At 38.1% G+C, this 23,009-nt stretch overlaps 1 protein-coding gene across 1 annotated transcript in view; it reads left to right on the top strand.

Annotated features, from left to right (window-relative positions):
• The window catches only part of LOC135205547 (propionyl-CoA carboxylase beta chain, mitochondrial-like), a 179,636-nt gene that overhangs the window by 95,359 nt on the left and 61,268 nt on the right, over positions 1–23,009 (top strand). The window contains exons 4-5 of the mRNA XM_064236309.1: positions 5,870–6,016; positions 16,818–17,125. Coding sequence (XP_064092379.1) covers positions 5,870–6,016; positions 16,818–17,125 — 455 coding nt within the window. The remainder of the gene's footprint in view (positions 1–5,869; positions 6,017–16,817; positions 17,126–23,009) is intronic.

Raw genomic sequence — 23,009 nt, 5'->3', positions numbered from 1 at the left:
CTCTGCAAGAAGACCGCTGGTCCAGACCAGCAGCTCGATCGTCACCATGGTTGATGATCGCCTACAGTCTTCCCAGCCTACCGGTTCTGGCTTGTTGGCTAGACGACAGGAACCTCTTAATAGGAGTGCCCCTGTGCACTCCCCCTCTGGAGATGCTTCTGTTCTCAGACGCATTGACAGAGGGTTGGGGTGCACACCTGGAAGAGTTGCTGGTTGCAGGAGTATGGAACCATCATGACAAGCACCTTCACATCTACCTCCTGGGACTCAAGGCTGCGTTTCTCGCGCTCCAAGAGTTCCGGGAACGATTGATGGGACGCTAAGTGGTGTTGATGAGTGACAACACCATGGTAGTGGCATACGTCACCAAACGGGGGCCTAGTGTCCCTCCCGTTGCACCAGTTGACAATGCAGGTGCACGAGTGGGCCGTAGCTCACTTGGTAGAGCTGTCAGCCAGATACATTCCAGGCAAGAGGAATGTAGCGGCAGACAAGCTCAGCCGCCAGAATCAGGTGACTGGGACCGAATGGTCTCTTCACTCAGACGTGGCAGAAAGGCTCTTCGACCCATGGGGTCATCCATTAGTGGATCTGTTTACCACCCAGCACAACAGAAAACTTCAGGTTTTCTTCTCAGTTGTGCCGGACCCGTGGGCAGCTGCAGAGGACACGTTCCAACACCCGTGGGACAACCTTGTAGTCTACGCCTTTTCCCCGTTCTGCCTGATTTGCAAGGTGATCAGCAGGGTGCTGGTCACCAGCAACCTTCAGATGATTCTGGTGGCACCCAAATGGCCTAAGGCCATATGGTGGTATCTGGACCTGCTGACTCTTCTCTTAGAGGCACCACCAGAGATTCTTCCATGGCTCAACCTGCTGGGTCAACCACATGTCTTCACAGCTGGCGGTTATCCACCATCTCTTGCGAGTGAGAGGCTTTTCGCACTGAGCAGCAACAGAGATGGCTGGATACCTCAGACAGTCCTCTGCAGCAGTATACCAGGGAAAGTAGTCCGTCTTCTGTGGTTGGTGTCGTAGAAGGGGTCTCTCTCTGCTCAGAGCCACTCTTCAGCAGGTAGCGGATTTCCTCATCTTTCTTTGCCGAGAGAAGCTCCTCTCTGTCTCTGCAGTCAAAGGATACAGAGCCGCCCTGGCCCTAGTCCTTAAGCTGCGAGGAGTTGATATTTCCTCCTCCATGGAAATATCTCTCCTGATGAGGAGCTTCGAGAGGTCTTGCCCACCCAGGAAACTCAGGCCCCCGGGGTGGGATGTGACTCTTGTCTTAAGGAGCCTCTCCGGGAGTCGTCAGACAGGGATCTGACCCTCAAGACCGTCTTTCTGCTGGCCCTGGCATTGGCGAAGAGAGAACTTCATGGTCTTTCCTTCGATGTCAAACACTCGAGGGGATGGGGATCAGTTACGCTCTATTTCATCCTGGATTTTGTAATGAAGAAAACTTGACACCTCAGGCCTGAGTATTGACACCTCTTTGTTAGCACCGGGGTGACCAAGAAAGAAGTGTTCAAGAATACTGTTTCTTTCTGGCTTCGTGAGGTAATCAAGAAAGAGTACGACTGAGAGGAGTGCCGACACCAGTACCTTTCATCCGAGAGCCCACGAAGTTAGAGGCATTGGTCCAACCCTTGCATTCCGCAAGAACTTGTCCATCGCACAGGTACTGAAGGCAGGGGTGTGGTCCAACCAGACCACGTTCACCTCCTTCTACCTTCGGGATGTTGCCCACAGGTCCTTGGACACTTTTTCCTTGGGACCCTTGGTGGCTGCTCAACAAGTTGTGTAGCTTACCCAGTTTGACGAGTGAGAAAATAAACAATTGTATACAGACATATTCTCTCTCTCTCTCTCTCTCTCTCTCTCTCTCTCTCTCTCTCTCTCTCTCTCTCTCTCTCTCTCTCTCTCTCTCTCTCTCTCTCTCTCTCTGACAAAATAACTGATAGGAAACAATGACTGAATATTGCTTGAATGCGATATGGCAAAGTTTTGGCCTGACTGAAGTGTGGAGTGACTTTGACACCGACTTACAAGTTATTCCTGGTCATCTCACAGCCATGGATAGACAACTTCACAGCCGAGAAAGGGCAATCTTATACAAAATAAATAGGTATGGAAAATGCGAAATGCGGGTCTATGTTGTCCCATAAAAAAAGCTCTCGCTCAGACAGCTGTAAGATTTAGGAGAGCAGGAAGGAGATTAAAGTACATGGGAATGAAAACCCCTTATAATCTTATAATTATAGCCTCGGGGTTTGTCTCAAGGACATTCAAAGGTCTATCACACACAGGCAGTTGTTGTTTTTGTAAAATTAGCATAAGGGCAGATCTTTAAAAGCCACGCCAGAGAGCTCACCACGGTGACAAGACTATACCTTCCATATGAATTGACGATGTCCTATATGAAGATGCAGGAGATGAAGATGAAATGATCAAAGATCTGGAAGATGATGAATATGATGACTGCCTTGATGGCGAAGAATTCAGAGCAGTATTTGATGATACGGACACGGAGAGTGACTTTGGAGGATTTTAGTTTATTAATTTTATGCATTATTTTTTACTGTAATAAATTTTCACTTACCTGTGTATCCTAAAATAAAAATAATAGTTCAAGTAACAAATGTTTCTTTAACTGAGTAAAACAAAAAGTAAAAAATCCTTCGGTATTGTGCCTTAATCAACTGATTTGGAAATTGTAGATGGTTAGTCTGGCACAGTTAAACATGTTGTATAAACCAAAATAATGCAAATGGCGCACAATCGCTCTTTTGTATTCTAAAATACAATAGTAATATGAGAATGCATACAATATTATTGGATATAGTGAAGTACAAGTAACTTTTTAAAAGATCTACTGTTTTCCTCCGGTAGTAACTATCGCAATCTGCCGATTTGGGAAAGCATAGACGGTACGCTAATTTTATACTGCGTGTATGATGCGACCCCTTTAAAATTAGCTTCAAAATTAGGTTTCAAAAGTCGCATAATATGCAAGTATATACGATATGTAGATGAAGCATATTTTAAAGATTTTATTTTATAAAATAATGTTTGCAGTATTTTACAGATAGAACTGTTCTGGTGATAGGGTTACCATTTCTGTGTCACATCCTACCTGAAGGTACAAAGCAACCTTTTTAGAATTAATGGTATATGGGGTTTTTTGTAATATGTTGGAAAACATCTACAAATCTGGAAGCAGTTTGCATGTTTTGTATCCATACTATCCTATTAACTTCACATAGAGATCTTCTGTACAGAATACTTTTTATAAAGCATTGTATAGGTTGAAAACTTTTAAAGTAGCCCCAAAATTCTGCATTTCAGTGAATGAAAAGTCATAAAAATAAATTCTTAGCAGTAAAATTAATTGTTCTAGAAAATTTATTGCTAGAAATACTACAGGCAGTCCCCGGTTATTGGCGGACTCGGTTAACCCTCTTACGCCGACTGGACATATTTTATGTCTACTTTTTTTGTCTCCCGTGTGCCGACTGGACGTATTTTACGTCGACTTACAAAAGTTTTTTTTAAAATTCGCGGAAAAATACTTATAGGCCTACCAGCCTAAAACTTTTGAATCACGCGCCTTGGGGGATGCTGGGAGTTCACGGATCAAGGTGTTGTTTTGTTTACAATCGTTACGCAGGCGCGCAAGCGTGAATTTCTTTCTTCCCGCACTAAAAAGTATCTGTGACACATCTCGGAAATTATTTCGTCACTTTGACATAATTTTTGTACCATTGTAAATTAGCCGTTACATGAAGTATTATATATGAAAATGCCCGCATTTTTATGTAAAATCCAACAATAAAATACTCATGATTGTAGCTTTTATCAGTTTTGAGATATTTTCATATAAATAATGATAATTGCCAAAATTTCAACCTTCGGTCAACTTTGACTTTACCGAAATGGTCGAAAAATGCAATTGTAAGCTAAAACTCTTATATTTTAGTAATATTCAATCATATACCTTAATTTTGCAATTAATTGGAAGTCTCTAGCACAATATTTCGATTTATGATGAATTTATGAAAAACTTTTTCCTTATGTCCGCGCGGTAACTCTTCTGAAAAAAATCATACATGCGATTGTGGTAATGTTTGCACCATTTTAAAATTAGCCGTTATATAAAGTTTTATATATGGAAATGTGCGCAATGTCATGCACAATACAACTAAAAACAACCCATGGTTGTAGCTTTTATCAGTTTTGAGATATTTTCATGTAAATAACGATAATTGCCAAAATTTCAACCTTCAGTCAAATTTGACTCTACCGAAATGGTCGAAAAACGCAATTGTAAGCTAAAACGCTTATATTCTAGTAATATTCAAGTATTTAACTTCATTTTGCAACAAATTTGAAGTCTCTAGCACAATATTTCGATTCATGGTGAATTTATGAAAAAAATAACATTTTCTTTACGTCCGCGCGGTAACTTCCGAAAAAATCATACGTGCGATTGTGGTAATGTTTGCACCATTTTAAATTAGCCGTTACATAAAGTTTTATATATGAAAATGTGCGCAATTTCATATAGAATACAACAAAAAATAATTGAAGGTTGTAGCTTTTCTCATTTTTGTAATATTTGCATATAAATCACGATAAATAGAAAAAAAACCACGTTCAGTCAACTTTGACTCTACCGAAATGGTCGAAAAACGCAATTGTAAGCTAAAACTCTTACAGTATAGTAATATTCAGTCATTTATCTTCATCTTGAAACAAATTCGAAGTCTCTAGCAAAATATTTAGATTTATAGTGAATTTAAAAAAAAAAACTTTCCTTCCCTCCGCGCGCGGATTCTCTGCCACAAATCTCCGAAATGCGTACGTACCATTCTCAGAATATTTGCTCCGTTTCATATTAGGCATTTCATAGTTTTATATATGAAAATGTGTACAATTTCATGTAGAATAAAACTAAAAATATTTGAAGGTTGTAGCTTTTCTAATTTCCGAAATAATTGCATATAAAACATATATATATATAAAAAAATTCGATATTCGGTCAACTTTAATTAGTCAGATATGGTCAAAAACTGCAATTGTAAGCTAATACTCTGACAGCATAGTAATATTCAATCATTTGTCCTCATTTTGAAAGAAATTGGAAGTCTCTAGGACAATATTTAGATTTATGGTGAATTTTTGAAAAAAATATTTGTTTACGTCCGCGCGTTACGAATTCATGCATTATTTTGTGATAATATTTTCTCTGTGTTGCTTTTATCGTTTTACAATGTGTTATATACCAAAATGATCGCAATTTAGTGTGCATTACAACGAAAAAAAAGTAACTTGTTACCTTTAACCGTTTTGCGCACAGCTCAATTTGAATACAATTATATATGAAATTTTGTTTTTGTGCTATCATATATCGCATTATTTATATATGATAAATAATTTTTTTAATTTCTGATGGTTGCATACTAAACTTCAGCCAATGACAAAAAAAGGAGCCAAAAATAAACTCTTAATCTAGAAAACTAAGCGCGCTGTGATTTTTTGAAAAAATAATTTTTTCCGCTTCTGCGCTCACTCTGAAACCCCTCCGGCACACGGGAGACAATTTTTTTTTTTACCGCTTCGGCGTAAGAGGGTTAATGGTGACCCAGTTTTATGGCACTCGTCTAGCCCCATATTATCTGCAATATATGGCGCTATAACAGACCTAATAGAGGTGCCATCAACCAAAACTTGGCGCCACAAGCACCATAAATTGCAGAGTTTTGGTCAATGGCGGTTTTCACTTACCAGCACCCCACAAGAACTGATTTCCTGTATTGGTAATTGGTCAGTATATTTCCAATATAGTTACAATTTTATGGTGATTTTATTTCAGATTATGGACCAAGCAATGATGGTGGGTGCTCCAGTCATTGGACTTAATGATTCAGGCGGTGCGAGAATTCAGGAGGGTGTTGAATCATTAGCTGGATATGCTGATATTTTCCAGCGAAATGTGATAGCTTCAGGTGTAATTCCCCAGGTAAGTGAATATGGTTTTATGCAGTACAATATGAAAATTTAAGCATAAGTTAGTATACAGTAGGGCCTCGATAATAGCGTGAGATAGGGCCCAGAACCCCCTGTGATAAGTAAATACCCGTGTTATCCTGATACCCCCCCTAAAAATTGCTTTAAACTGCCTACGTAAATAATTAACCCACCCAAGACCACTATTTCTATGTTTATAACTGCCTACTTTAGTTCAAGCACCAAATATGTCTTCAACTATCACCTTAAACTAAATTCAAGACAGTTTCAAAGTTATTCTTTCCTATCTTCAATTTCCCCTTCATCAGATCAGCAAACAAAAATATATTACCTAACAATTCCTTTCTATTTTTGTGATTTGGCTGCTGCACCAAACTAAAAGTACATAGTATATCTATTTTGTGAATGAACATATTTATGATAAAAAAAACATGATTTACTGTAAAGATTACAGCACCCAACTATAATATTAATGTATAAACAGCAAAATACAGCAATAAAAATCTATTTTTGTCTTTTGTTTATCTTTAGAATCAGCTGATGGACGTTTATTACCAAAAGAATTATTTTGAAAAACAATTTAGTTGCTAAAAGAAACGAATTTATTAATGGAATTATTATCATTTTTAACTTTGTACATAATAGTTTATGATATTATGATACAGTAATTCATATTTCATTTAGAGAGAGAGAGAGAGAGAGAGAGAGAGAGAGAGAGAGAGAGAGAGAGAGAGAGAGAGAGAGAGAGCAGCTTAGGAAGGATGAGAGTAACTGTTGAATAGCTTGAGAGAGCAGCTTAGGACGAGAGTACTGTTACTAGCTTAGGTCGAGAATAACATAATGAAATTTGTATTTTAAATATTTTTATGGTGATAAGAAATGAAACATGGATAGTGATAGTGTTATAATGTGTGATAATCATTGAGTCAACTATAAAAGTTGTATTGAAGTACAGTTTCGTAAATCACAGAAAGAATAAAAATATGGCAACTCATGTACCTACAAATGTCGGGGACCATCTTGTTCTTTTATTACGATAATAATAGATCAGTATTATAGTTTTTCTGTAAGAGAGAGAGAGAGGGAGACATTCATAGTACAGGCGGCCCGCGGTTAACGGCGCAATCACTCAACGGCGAATCGGTTTTACGGCGGTCGTCATAAATATTCATTAAAAAAAATAAGGCATTTTAAAGGTATCTTTACGGCACAAATTTCAGTTAACACCGCCGCTAGCGCCGATGTCTAACGAGTTCATACAAATGTAGAAATGCCGTTCAGACCATAAAGGTTATGCAAATTATATTAACAAATTTTATGGAGAGTTATTACGTAGGTATTAGGGTAAAATATATGCCTCTGACGCTGTTCTATGCTGAAAATATCGAGTTACATAAGTGCAAATTTAGCTATGGATGTGTCGATTCATAATTGTTCATGCTTTTGTTTAAAATGTGGATGAAAATGTATTACGTGAAAGGCATTTTTATTTCTGTACAGAAATATGATACAAAGGCAGCTTTTGAAACTGCCCTTCACGTTATCAAATACGATGTTTTTACATGTTCTTTCTTGTAAGCCGCCGCCTGCCGCTCTTCCGAAAATATCGATTTAAAAAAAGTGCAAATTAGCGATCAATGTGTCGATTTTATAAATGTTTATGCTTTTATGTTTAAAATGTGTATGAAAATGTATTACGAATAGGGTATTTTTATTTCTGTGCAGAAATATGATAAAAAGGCAGCCTTTGAAACTCCCCTTCAAGTTATCGACTACGATGTTTTTTTCAAGTTCGTTCTTGTATGCCGCCGTCTGCCGCTCTTCCGAAAATATAGAGTTAAAAAAAAAAAAAAAAAAAAAAAAAAAAAAAAAAAAAAAAAAAAAAAAAAGTGTGCAAATTTAGCGATCGATGTGTCGATTTTTCAAATTTTATGTTTAAAATGTGTATGAAAATATATTACGTAAAGGTATTTTCATTTTTGTACAGAAATAAGATACAAATTAAGGCAGCCTTTGTAACTACGCTCCACGTTGTCAGGGGATGGTTTTTCATGTTTGTTCTTGTCCGCCAGTTCCGAAAAATACATTGTGTTATTTTATTAATTATGCATCTTTTCCATAAATCCTTTAAAAAGTTATACATTATTTCACTGTATCCCAGAATATTGTATGTATTCTCATATTATTGTATTTTAAAATACTACGGCAAACTTAAGCCCGTATTCCGCGGAGCGGCCAATGTTGTGGTTTGAAATCAGCTGATGAATACGAGTCTGTTTCACCATAACGCAATTCTGAGCGAATGCTCTTGCTTCTAGTTAGTAGCATAAACGAATATCTATATAGTACTTGACTTATATGAGACAAAGTTATTTTTCCTTATACAGCATGTTTTTAGGTGGAAATATTTATTGAATATGTCTCGTTGTGAATGTGAACTACTATTTTTTTCGTTAACAGATTACGTTGGCGGCATGTTTATTGCGTAAAAAATTACGTGATTCCGTTCGCAATATGTAATCCTTTATATCATCGTAATACGAACTTTACGTTATTTATCTTATATCGGTGTGACACCAACAGTAAAATGTGTTCTTTCAAGCACAGTAGTTTTGATTAAAATTATTTTATCCCAATTTTATCTACAGTTGTGTGTGATGGCGGACGTTTACTGCAGTTTTATCCTTGTTACCGATGTACGATAATAGTCATTAGCAGCTTGAACAGTTTTCTCAGCTTCAGTTATAACTAGGTTTAAATTTAACGGTATATTTCCCGATTGATCTTTAATCTATATTGATCCCTGATCTATAGCGAATAAAGTTATTACATTAAGATATCTCAGTTCTATTCAATACATAACGCCATTTATAACAAATACGGTAATGTTGCACTGTAGTACGATGATCAAAATACAAGCCAAACAGATGTTATCCAGTTCGGTTGTACTTAGAAAAAAAAAAAAAAAAAAAAAAAAAAGTTGTTTCTCGTTCGGTTGTTCATGGCTGTACACGTTCACGCAACGAGTATCACGTTAAAACCATACTTTCATCATTCTCTTTTGCTGTTATTGAACTTATGTAACTAGAAGATGGATAAAGTTAGGCCATTGTAATTTGATCTCTCATAAAATCGAACTATCGTAAGACTAATGATCGTAACCTGAACACTACAGCTACCTGTACACTGTATAAACTTTATTATATCTACATACTCTAGACACCCACATGTACTGTGCAGTAAATTCTATACTATTACTATACTGCATAAATATAATTTTACTTATTGCGCCGTTGTGGGATTACGGCGCCTTTGACTGGTCTAGAGTTTCAAAAGAAGGTGTGCGGCGGCCGTAGGCTTTAAAATTGCTCAGCGTCGAAAATCGCTTGGCGTCGGTGGCCAGGAACGGAACCCCTGCCGCTAACCGAGGGCCGCCTGTATTTGAAAATTTGTAAATGAGTTTATCCTAAAAATGCATTTAGTCATGAAAAGAAGAGGAAAACAGTAATTAGTGAATCTTGCTCTGTGATAAAATTCGTGATTTCGTTAATTTTCCGGGATATACGTAGTATTTGGGCTCCACAAAAAAAGTAAGTAAAGTGATTTATGACAGAGTTTAGAGGATACTTAAGAATACATCGGTAGTTTGTAGAACGGTGTAACCACTATCGCATTGTGTAAAAATAGACTGTAGGTTTGGTGACGTCACGGTGGTCATACATATTTTTTTCGTGAATGAATGTACATTTATGATAAAAAAATAGTTACTGTACTGCTTAGAGTACCATACTGTAATATTAATGTAATTGCATCAAAATAAAGTAATCATTGCATACTGTAAACATGTAAAGTGTATTTTTGTCTTTTAAAAAATGCATTCCCCTAGGAATTATTCCTGGAAGAGGCTTCTTATTATGAAGACATGCCAGTAATATATAAGATATGTGTTTTATTATGATATATGACAATAATATATAAGGTAAAAATGGTTTTATTACGTTTACGCTTCGTCGCTGATCGCAAACAATAATATGATAATCTATGACAATTGTCCTTTGTATGACTGCAGTGTTCAGAGAAGTTGATTACATTATACCAAAGCAATAATGAAGTTCGAATTGAAAATTAATGTTTTCCTAAATGTTATTACTACTGTAATTACACTACTACTATTAACTTTTCTAAAAGGTTAAGAATGACAAGGGTGCTGTGAAGTGTAACTCAATGTTTACATTTCTGCTGGCCGCTCAACTACAAGTTGATGTCAATGATGTGGAATTATTCCATGTATAGGCTATATATTATGAAGATATGCCAATAATATATAAGGTGAGAATGGTTTTATTACCTTTATTGTCAGTTAATATCATAATGTGAATCTGTTCATGCATTTGCTGGTTATCGGAACCGGACGAGGCTTAGCCTACCACGGACAAGCCCGCGATGCTGCGATTCATACCAGCAATATAGACTGAGAAGTGGTCCAAGGAAAAACCCATGATTAACTGAATCCGTGATTGCTGATCCGTGACTAAGCGAGGCCCCACTGTACAGTGCTCCCCCACTTTTACATGGGAATAGGTTCCAGAACCTGATGCAGAAATAAAAAAAATGTGGAAATGCATAAATCCCCTCTAAAAATGCTTATACCCAGTACCCTTTAAACTAAAATGCTTATACCCAGTACCCTTTAAACTAAAATGCTTATACCCAGTACCCTTTAAACTAAAATGCTGATAACTCTAACATTTCACTGCTTAATTTGATAGTTGAAACAGAAATATACTTAAACAATTTATTATAATTTCAAATAAAGATACACCCTAAAATATCATCCCAAAGTAACTTTACATTACAGTACTCTCCTACTACTGTTACTAAGTAGCTATATACACCCATAGAATACGTACCTATTAACTGCCTATTTTAACCATTCAAACAAAAATAATCCTCTAAATTGTGTACCAGCTGATACTGTTATTCTTAAGTATCCCCTACCATTGAGATGCACATTTTCTTTGGCCTATGTAACTTTGTGCATTGTTTTGTGCCTACATTTGATGTATATTGATATTTCCTAGTGTAGGAAGATGATTTTGAAATTATATTTACTGTACAGGTACATATTTTAGAATTATACTCTTGTATAGTGCATTTTTAAAATACCGTGGTACCTCGTTTGTTGTATGTTTATGTCAAACTCTCAGTTTTTTTAACAAAATTTTTGAGAAAATTTTGTATTGTTATAGAGGAGTTATGGGAGTTCCATTTGACAACATCTGAGAGAGAGAGAGAGAGAGAGAGAGAGAGAGAGAGGGCATAATTGGTGGATGGATGGTAAGCGATTGAATTGGCTGTTGGTGAGTTCTGGGTTGTCTGCTGGTGCAGCTGGAGATGGTTGTTAGGATCAGAGTTTTGAGTCAGTTTTTGGTCAGAGCCTGTGAGGGTCAGTAGTGTCGGCAGCGGTCTATGAAGTGTTGAAGGCATTTAAAGTCAGTTAAGTTGTGTGTTATTGATTTGTTGTTTAGTTGTTAAGTTTGATATTGTTTGCTTTGGAGTTGTTGTGCCTGTATTGTTAGATTTTTTGTGCTTATGAGTTTTTGTTGAGTTATGTGTGAGTTGTGGTTGTGAGTTGTTGAGGGTTGTTGTTGATGAGCTGTTTTGATTCCTTGATGTTGTTAGTGGGTGTGTATGTTGCCTTTTTGTATTGTTGTTTTTTGTGTTAGTGATTGTTTGTGCAGTGGTCTTTTGTTGTGGTTGTATTCCTTGTTTGTTGTTGGGTTGTTGAGTTGTGGTTGTGTTCCTTGTTTGTTGTTGAGTTGTGGGGTTGTGGTTCTTGGGTGTTGTGTTGTTGGGTTGTGGGGTTGTGGTCCTTGGTTGTTGTGTTGTTGTTGAGTTGTGAGGTTGAGGTTCTTGTCTTTGTTGTTGGTGGTATCTCAGTGACCTTGACCAGCGGACAGCACAGCATTGCCCAGAGTATCTGGAGTTGGGTGAGTACATGTGTTTGTTTTTTTGTTCTGTGTAGGTAGGTCAATTGTCCTGTGTGTATTCCCTAGTGTAAAGAGGAAAGTGTGACTGAGGGTGAGTTTGACAGTTGGATTGGTTAAGTTTATGTGGGGGGGATTTTGCCCGCTTGTTTTTGAGCTTGATCCTGCTAAAGTGTATTAATTTTATTTCCATTATCAATATATAGTTTAATGATAATATTTGACAAAATAAACAAAAGTATGTATGAAGCATTTAATATAAAATATAACTTTCAATATAACATTTAGCATAAAATATGTCTAAAATCATACGTAACAGCAGTAACGTCACGCCCAGCTGACTTGAGACTGAATGAGGGAGCGTTGATATGTTGAGGAGAGAAGAGAGAGTTAAAATATTGGGAATTTCCCAATTAATTTTAACGTAATGATAAAATATGAAAACGAAATGCAATGCAGAAAAAAAGAAAAAAAAGTCTTAATTGTATGGTGCGCCAAGTGAGACAGTCTAGTTGAACAATATTAACAAAATAGTAAATGAAAGAACTAAATTTTTCACAATAAAGTTTAGTACAAATGATTAACATAATCATTCGTCATTGCGGTGATACACAGCTAACTTGAGGTAGAGGGAGGGAGCGTCTATATTTTTGAGGAATAATGAATGAATGATTTTAAGTTATCGTACGTTGTGGTATTGTTGAGGAGTGAAGTGACAATAAAATCTTTACTATAATATGTACATAAAAGCAGTACCAATTCACATAAAAAATAAAATGTTATTTCACAATAAATTTAACAATGATGAAATATGAAAACAAATGCAATACAGAAAAAGAAAGAAAAAAAAAAAAGTCTTAATTGAGCCAAGTTCTGGTGGGCCGAGTGAGGTGGTCTACTTGAACAATATTAAGAAAATAGTAAATGAAAGAACAAAGCATTTCAAGATAAAATTTAGTACAAATGATTAACATAATCATTCATCATTGCGGTGATACACAGCTGACTAGAGGTAGAGGGAGGGAGCAGCATGTATATTTTTGAGGAATAATGAATGAATGATTATAAGTTATCATGCATCGTGGTATTATTGAGAGAAGACAGTAAAATCTTTACTATAATATGTACATAAAAGCAGTACCAATTCACATAAAAGATAAAATGTTATTTCACAATAAATTTAACATAATGATAAAACATGAAAACAAATGCAATGCAGTAAAAAAAAAAAAGCTTGCTCGAGTTAGTGTTTGGTGCGCTGAGAGAGAGGAGAAGAGAGAGAGAGAGAGAGAGAGAGGTGGGAGGAACGGCTCTGCTTCCCACTGACTTATCAGCTGATCTGGGATGATTATTCACCCATTTCTTTCACTCACACTCGATTTTCCCAAATCTTATTTTTGTACGGTAAAATACCAATCTAGGGACAAATGCTTGTTATGATATTTTATTACTATAAAAGTAACTCAGCTCTGTGATAAACTGGCACCGCATTCAGCTTCTGCATGCCTTCGATTGTTTGTTGAAACGACTTCCTTATAAAAAGTTATTTTATCTTGCTTTCCTTTTTTTGCATTCTTTATTTATTACTCATTTGTTTGCAAAATCCTCATGGTTGTTGTAAAAGTCTGCCGTTTGCCAACAGTAAGTTGATGTATTGTGGAAAATTAATCTCTTTTATGCACTTAGGATCCAAGTGTAAACACGCTGATTACTCTCTCTCTCTCTCTCTCTCTCTCTCTCTCTCTCTCTCTCTCTCTCTCTAGACACACAACTATCGATTCCTTTGGTTGTCTTTCTACCTAATATGTAAATAAAATGGATTTTATCAACCTTTGCATACTGCAACCAATTCGGTTTGTTCAAAAGGTTCCCGTCTCTCCGCCCTCCAGATCCCAGCTGGCCGGCGCCCTTTTTACCAAACAGTTCGTAAATCATACATAGAAAAAATAAAATTTAGAAAATTTTACTTTATGTAACATACTGTTTCATTACTTTACATTCTTAATTCAACTTTTGAACACATTAATATTGGGTTGGCTGGAACAAATGATCCCGATTCCCTTTATTTCTTATGGGGATATTTGTTTCAAATTTTGAACAAATCATACTTCGAACAGCCTTCTGGAACAGATTAAGTTCAAAGTACGAGGTACTACTGTACTTGGGTAGTATTTGTTATGTCATGTTAGTATTTTCTTGATTACGTTCAAATACATTTATGAAGAAAAGTTCTTTACTACAGTAAGTTCTTGGTTTATGTTGTATTGTTGTTAGTCCTTGCCATCTCCGATAAATTTATTAAAAATTCCTCTTTCTCTCTCTCTCTCTCTCTCTCTCTCTCTCTCTCTCTCTCTCTCTCTCTCTCTCTCTCTCTCTCTCTCTCTCTCTCTCTCTCTCTCTCAGTACTATACATATATGTAGTAGTACAGTGGACCCCCATATTTGTGTTCTCAGCATTTGTGGACTCGCGCATACGCGGATTTCTCTTTGGAACATATTCCCCCATTATTTGCAGGAAATTTGCATATTCGTGGTATTTTTCTATGAGGAATATCCACAAGTTCCTGTTTTCTAAAATAATTTTTATAATAAAATGCACTTTTTGTGATAAAACTTTTAAAAAACCAGGTATAAACATTTTGGTGGGGTTTTCTTGAGTTTTAACTCACAAAATAGGCCATTTTAAGCATTTTTATTGTAGGGGTTCCAACTATTCGTGGGTTCTAGCTATTGGGGGGGGGGGGTGGGCGGGTTCTGGTGTGCATCCCCCGTGAATACAGGGGAATCACTGTTCTTTAAAAAGAAAACATAGGAAGATATCTACAGTCAGTCCATGGGTTACAACGGGTTTGGCTTACGACGATCCGAGGTTAAGGCGCTTTTCAATTATATTCATCATAAATTATTTCCAGGGTTACGACGCCTAGAACACTCATCTGGCACAAGAAATATGACACCAAAATGCAAAATAATCAATATTTGAAGGTATTTTTGATGAAAAATGCAGTAACAGTGCAGTTTACATAGTTTTCAATGCACCCAAAGCATTAAAAGTAATTTTTTCTTAGGATTATTAATGATGTACCGGCTTACAACGATTTTCGGCTTACGACATGTCTCAAGAATGGAACCCCCGTCGTAACCCGGGGACTGCCTGTATAACATTATTTCATTTACAAAATCCATTTACGTACACAGTGGTACCTTGTTTGTTGAACGTTTCTTATGTCGAACATTCTGTTTTTCAAATGAAATTTTCAAGAAAATGTATCGTTTGTCGAACAAATGCTTGTACTTTGAATGGACTGATTATCATATATATATAGGCAGTCTTCAGTTATCGGCAGGGGTTCTGTTCCCAGGGATGTGCTGATAAGCGAAAACCGCCATTAATTGAAACTGCGATTTATGGCACCATAATAGTGCTTATGGTGCCGATAAGCGGTTATCGGCTTCATAAGCACCCTTATGGCGCCTCTGTTGGGTTTGTTATGGCGCCTTAACTCTATTACTGCATGATGCCGATAACCGGAACTCTGTCTGTTATGGTGTCATAAATTGCCAATTTTATGGCGCTAGACAAGCCCCATAAAACTGGATTGCCGATAACCTAGTCCGCCGATAACCGGGGACTGCCTGTGCTTGTATTCAACGGCCTACTACATCTTACAAGAAAAACTGTATTAGCTCAAGCAAGAAGTTTCCCATTTGCTTGGGTCCCTCTCTATGTAACCCACTTATGACACGCAATCATTGAAATTTCTCCCTCGTAAGGGTGGAACTTATCTTGCTTATGGTAGTGGATTTGCTTGAATGTACTGTAAGGTAAAAAAAAATTGAAAAGGAAATGTGGCACAAAGAACTAAAATATTGCTTGGACCAGAACCACACTCACAAATCAAGATGGCTTATTGGTACAACCTACACCCTGTTAAACTATTACCTACACTTAAAATTTTCATTTCTGAAAATACACTAAAAATATGTCAAGAAATACAAAATACATGTAGGTATACTAGTTTGCTTAGTATATCAGTGATATTGCTTTGATCTGATATTTTTTCAGAGAAAGAATCAGCTCTTATTGTAGAAAATGGGTAGTTTTAGTAGGACACTCAAGTAATTTTCTCCCTTTCTGCTATCTGGAATTGGCAAGTCATACAGACATTGTGCAATAATTTTTCGCTCACTAGCAGTCATAGGGCGATATCAAGATAGTACATAGATACATTTTTACTCTGATATGATATTTTTTTAGAGAAAGAGCCAGATTTTATTGTAGATAATGTGTATTTTAGTAGGAAAGTAAAGTATATTTCTTACAGCCACCTAAAATGTCATACAGATATCTTGCATCAATTTTTCGCTCAATGCTGCTCTCAGGCGGTAAATGCGGTGAACAGATATGTAAAAAAAAATCTGAAGAAAATCTTTTAGCAATAATATTTCAGAACATTTTTATTTAGACATATCAGTCCAAAACTATAAAAACTAAAAACCAGTAATCCCTCAAAATTTGGTGGTCAGCATACCCTTTAACTATCTTTGTAGCTTGAGTGAAAAATGTGACTCTGTCTCAGTAAACTATAATCTGTAATAAAAATAATAATGAGTCCTTGTGGATGTGGTTGCTTGTGCAGTAGAGAAGCATGTTATATGTGCAGCATGACTGGTTTACTTGTGATCAGCATTTTTATTTCTTTGTTAACATTAGGTGTTTATAGAGGCTAGTGTTTGAAAATTAAATTACTTTCTACATTATGAATATATTTTGAATAACAGGAATTTGGTTCTTTGATTTTACAGATTTCCATGATCATGGGGCCATGTGCAGGTGGAGCAGTATATTCACCGGCCTTGACAGATTTCACTTTTATGGTGCAAGACACTTCTTACCTTTTCATTACTGGACCAGATGTAGTCAAGGCTGTAACCAATGAAGATGTTACTCAAGAAGAACTTGGAGGTGCTCGTACCCACACTACCCTGTCAGGTGTTGCGCACAAGGCATTTGATAATGATGTTAATGCTTTGCTAAATCTACGAACCTTGATGAACTTCCTGCCACAGAGTAATGAAGACCCTGCACCAATTAGACAGTGCGATGACCCTTGGTAAGCAACATGGCTTTTGTTTAGATACAAGGAAGTATGCTATGCCTGAAATTTTCACAAAAGATCACTAAACATTTTGTCATAATTCACAGAGGTCCATCCTGCATTTCACTTTCATATAGTGTTCCCTTTGCTGTAAATTTCACTGCTCACTGAGGAATAAAACTTTCAAGTGAGTGCTATTAATGTATAGAAAAGTTATTCATTAGTCTTCTTAAAGTACTCTTTAATAACATTAAAGATTCTTTGAAAAGTATTGCCAGGTTAAAGTGAATAATATGACGAAGAAGACAAAACAAGTAAAATAAAATGGCAGTCAGATTTTTCACCTAATGCCTTAAATTATTATTATTATTAAGTATTATTATTATTATTAAGAATGAAAACCTTGGTATAGCTAATAATTGTTTAAAAAGGTGCTATGTTGGCTTATGCCCCCCTTGTTAACATTGTCAAGTAAAGTTCTATTTAACCAGTCTCCAGATATCAGAAAGTCTCCAGCAATCTGAAAGTTCTGTAAGACCATCGGACGGTTATATTTTATGATCGGGTATGCATGGGAAAAATTTCTTGAGTAATAAAAACTGCTTTGTTCAGTTTCAACTTATTAATTGGATAATGCCTGAATAACTATTTAGGATGGAGGACAAAGAAGCTTTAACTTCTCAGGCATAGCCTTGTAATCTCAACACAAATGGAGGATCAAAGAGAAAAAGGATCAGAAGTCAATCTTCAGGAATGCCAACTGTGAAGGCTGTAAGCATGCACATCATTGTTTTGTATCCTGTAAGTAATGTGCATGAGCATGACTGACTGAGCTCACACCAGCATGATTATATGACTGATTTCACACTAGCATGAGTATATAATTGACCAAACACTCAATATAAGCCTGAAGATGGTTACCTTAAATACCCATGCCTCGTAAGAGTGCCGGAGAAATGAGAATTCATGAAGTTCGTGATGAAGTGGATGAAAGTTCCCTGTTCTTCCTTGTTGATATTACTGCTGTGATATTCAGTCCATACAAAAATAAATCCAAATGTTATTTGACAGTTTTAGTGAAGGTACAATAGCATCTTATGTTCCTGTTTGAAGAATGGCAGCTGGTTACAAATTATGCTTAAAGGCCCAATATGTTAATGAACGATGGAACCAGACAGTGGAAAATGTGAAGACAATAAAATCTATGGTACAATATAGGAAAGTAAGGAAACTTTGTGGTTCATTTGGGAAGTACAGTATGCAGCAGAATGAAAGAAAGAAGCAAAGAATAAATGGGAGGAGACAGTCAGGAGAGAACAAGTTAAACAATAAAGAAAGGAATAAGGAAGCTAAGTGGGTAGCAGCAAAAACCAAGCAGGAAACATGTGATAAGATGTATCAAGATTTAGAAATGAAAGAAGGCAAAGGAAAGATTTTCAGGGTTGCAAAAGCATGAAACAAAAGCATAAAGGACATAACCCACACCAAGCAAATCACCTGCATGAAGCAAATCAAGGGAGCAGACATAAAGTAGTTAGCAAAAAGAAGAACATTATAAAGGATGGAATGAATATTTTGAAAAACTCGGTGAAGGATATGAGAGATTTATAAGCGGAGATGGAAGTCCAAATTTGGAATGGTTAGTAGGGTGGCCAGTGGAGAGGTAAAGGAGGGTCAGAGAAATGTAAAAAGTTGTAAAGCTTAAGGCCAGATTGCATACCTGTTTAGGCAAGGAAGGCACTGGGTGAGGATGGAATAGATATGCTGTTGGAACTAATGAAGAAAATTATGGAAAAGGAAATATCCAGATAAATGGAGAGAGGACATTGATTTTGATTTTTAGAGAGAGAGATGTGCAAAGTTTAGAGAACTATAGAGATTTGAATCTATTGGCTCATACCTGAAAATATTTGTAAGAATCATAGCATACACTTCCACAGTAGGTCAAGATCAGAAGACACCAACTAAGCTTATGAAGAGGATATGTACATTTGATAAAATAATTCTCCCTATCCCAGGTTATGCAGATGCACAGAGATAAACAAGGGCTCTTACTGTGGTCTTGATCATCCTAGAAAAGGCACATGTTGGTGTACCCATACTACTCTGTTTTTTTCCATCTGTCCATCCGCCTGTGGTGTTTTTGCAGGCTGTAAATAGTTACGCTTTGTGTAAGTTTTAGGTAAATAAAAGAATATCTGGGTATACATTTGCAAGTGAAAAGTGTTTTAATAATTTACTGTATGCGAATTACATCGTTAAGATTGGAAATAGGATATTATTTAAAGCCCGCGACGCAGTGTTACCATGTGCAAACACCACAGGCGGATGGAGAGATGGAAAAAACGGAGTATAGACAGGAAGTAGGAAGAAGTATGAGGAAGCTGGAGGCAACCAGAAAAATATGTGAGAGCAATTAAGGAAATTTATAGAAATGTTAGATGGATGAAGGTAAGTTGAACAAAGACATAGTATGAATGGGATAGGTGATGACCAGCCAACTGCAGTTAAACCTGGGAGAGGTGAACATCATGTGAATGTTCAAGTATCTGGGCTCAGTAATAGATGCAGAGGGTGATATGAATATTAAAGAAATTAACCAAATTCAAGCTGGATGGAATAATTGGAGGGAGGTATAAGGCATACTCTGTGACAAGATTCCCCTTTATGTTAAAGGGCAAGGTGCATAAGGTCATGCTAAGACCTGCTGTGTTATATGGGGTAGAAGCAGCACAACTGAAGAAAATAAAACAAAATAGTTAGATGTGGCAGGCATAAGATGCTCAGATGGATGAGTGGAGTGATGAGAAGAGATATGATGAGAACTTAATACATCAGTAGATCAACAAAAGTCAATGAAGTGTCAAAGAAAGACCAAGAATCAAGATTGAGTTGATTTAGGTACCTGATTAGGAAGGGAATAATGAGTGATAGTGTGCAAAGGAGATCATGGAAATAGCAGCACTGAGGACTTAATGTTGAAGTGCAGCAAACGTTATAGTTGGAAGAACAGAAATGTTTGGAAGAAAAAGAAGAGGAGGAAAGAATGGAATAGTGAGCTTTTGTGTACATTAGAAGCTCACTTAGAATTTTATGGTACAGAACCAGATGGTGAATGGTTCATGAAAGTGGGTCAGCAAATGAGTACAATTTTATGATGCTGGGAAATTTGTGAAGAAAAAAGAAATTACAAAGCCAACCATATGACCAGATACACTCTGGACCACTACCCCTACCCCAACTTCAAAAGTCCTAACGTCTCCTTGCCATCATCTTTGCCCAGACCCTCTGTAGCTCCTGGTAATCCTACTGATAACTCTGATGATAACATTGATGATACTGAACCACTACAAAAAAGGATGGATTCAGTGACCCAAATGTTAACTTCAATGTCTCTAACTTTTATTTTGTTGTTATGATATTTTTATAATTTTTGCTTATTGTATTTTATAAGTTGTACAAATTAAAGTGAAGATAAATGGTTACCTGTACTATCAGTATGCAAACCTCAGTCATTTATTTTGGCTAATTTCCTTATTTCATACAATCAACTTACCTGTCTAGCTATATACATAGCTAAGACTCCGTCGTCCCCGACAGAAATTCAAATTTCGCGCCACTCGCTACAGGTAGGTCAGGTGATCTACCGGCCCGCCCTGGGTGGCAGGACTAGGAACCATTCCCGTTTTCTACTCATATATTTTCTGTCGCCGGTGGTATCAACATCGTTGCTGCCTCCTCTTGACTGGAATTCGCTTTTCTAAGCAATTGATCATCTTTTTGTGGACTTTTGGTGACGTACCTGGATCGTTGTTTTGGCATTCGCTAGCTGTGGACTGTGGATTTGGACTTTGCTTTTTGATTTTTCTTCAGAATGTCTGATTCAAGTGTTTGTGTGAGAATGTGTGTGAATGTAGGCTGCAAGGTGAGGATACCGAAAGCTTCGGTTGATCCTCACACTGTATGTCGCAAATGTAGGGGTTTTGATTGTTCTATTTCTAACACCTGTCATGAGTGTGAAAGGTTGAATGTTGAGGAATGGAAGACTCTAACTTCTTACTTGAAGAAGTTAGAAAGGGATAGAGTCAGAAGGGCTGCATCTAAGATGGCGGGTAGTTGTACAAGGCCTATTGAGCCTTTAGATAATTCTAACTCTTCTCTTAATTATGATTCTGTATCAGGACCCTCACTGGCCGTACATTCAGATTCAGCTTCGGAAATGGCTGAACTGAAGGCTACTCTTCACAGGATGAAATCCGAAATGGCTGCCATAAAAGGTAAGGATGGTGAAAGTGACTTTAGTGAAGTGAGTGTCCCCAGTGTTGTGGAGGGGGCGTCTGACCGTCTCTGCGACGCTCCCAGGCCTAGACCTCTTCCAAGCTCCCAAGCCCAGAGGAGAAGGAAAGTCGAAAGCCGTACGGAGGTTGTGGAGAATTCCCCCCGGTCAGGCGTCCCTTCAGCAGGTGCTGTGTATAGACAGCCTGCTCAGGACCGCTATCGAAAAAGCGTCCTCAGAGAGTGCTTCTCTTCGTCCGCTTCTCCCTCTCCTAAACGAGGGTGGAAGGATTCGGACTTGTCCAGGCCCCTGAAAAGGCACTGGAGAGATCCTGGTTTGGATTCAAGCCCGGAACGCTTTTCGGAAGAAGAACCTCCTTCTATCAAGAAGGCGAAGAGGGTTTCGCCGTCCCATGATGGGGGCAACACGCCTTCGAGGTCTACCTCTCCCGTTCAAGAAGACGCAGGAGAAGCGTCCAAAAGGATCATTTTGGCGGTACAGGAACAGCTTTCCGCCCTAGTAGGAGTCCTTTCGAAGGATCCTCCTCGTAAGAAAGACGTCAGACTGCCGGTCAAGAAGACTCGTCTTCCTTCTCCCACCAGGATGAGGCTCCTGCGAGACGTGAGTCTTTTGAGATCTCAGATAGAGGACTCGTGGGAAGATATGGATCCGCCAGACAAGCGCGTAGCAACAGCCAAGCGCGAGGCGTCCTACAGACGAGAGAAGCGTCCTCTAAGAGAGAGGTCAGACAAAGCGAGAAACGCATTGCAGACGAGAGGATTCTCCCAGATGGGATACGTTCTGCCAGATCAGTAGCTTCAGCCGAGCGCGGAGTAACAAACAGGCGTGAGCATTCATCCAAGCGTGAGGCTCAAGAAGAACATCTGTCACGCAAGGAGGGGAATTCAGGAAGACGCGAGTCTTCAACAAGGCACGAGGTGTCAGTCAGGCGCGAGACGGTTCAGAGGCGCGAGGCACCAGTCAGGCGCGAGGCGCCAGCCAAGCGCGAAGAGTCAGTCAGGCGCGAGACGCCAGCCAAGCGCGAGGACCTTGCCAGGCGCGAGGCGCCAGCCAAGCGCGAGGAATCAGCCAGGCGCGAGACGCCAGCCAAGCGCGAGGCGCCAGACAGGCGCGAGGCGCCAGCCAGGCGCAGGAGGCGCCAGCCAAGTACGAAGAGCCAGTCAAGCATAGGAGCTCTTTACACTCTCTTAGCCCCTCTCCTATTAGGAGTTTGTCCCCAGTAGAGAGAATGGTTGGACAAGAAGACCAGGAACGAGAAGTGGTCTCTCCTGCTGATCCGATTATGGAAGAGGAATCAGAGGACGAGTCTCACAGTAAGGAAGGACTGTCGAACTACAAAGTCTTGACAGCTTCATCCTTTCTCCAGGAATACGGAGACGCATTGATCCCTGCCGCTCCTCCTTCGCCTCGTTCTCTGTTTTCATGCTCGAAGACTCCGAAATCGTCGGCTTTCGTGAAGATGAGACCGACGATTTCTATGAAGAGAGCTCTGCAATCGCTGGATAACTGGATGCTTACTAAGAAGGAGCTTGTAAGGACAGTCTTTTGCATGCCTCCCCCTAGACTGACCGGCAAGAGAGGGATTTGGTACCAGACTGGGGA

Source organism: Macrobrachium nipponense, chromosome 24, assembly GCF_015104395.2.
Source record: "Macrobrachium nipponense isolate FS-2020 chromosome 24, ASM1510439v2, whole genome shotgun sequence".
Taxonomy (NCBI): Eukaryota; Metazoa; Arthropoda; class Malacostraca; order Decapoda; family Palaemonidae; genus Macrobrachium; species Macrobrachium nipponense.
This window is presented reverse-complemented; position numbering and strand designations above follow the sequence as displayed.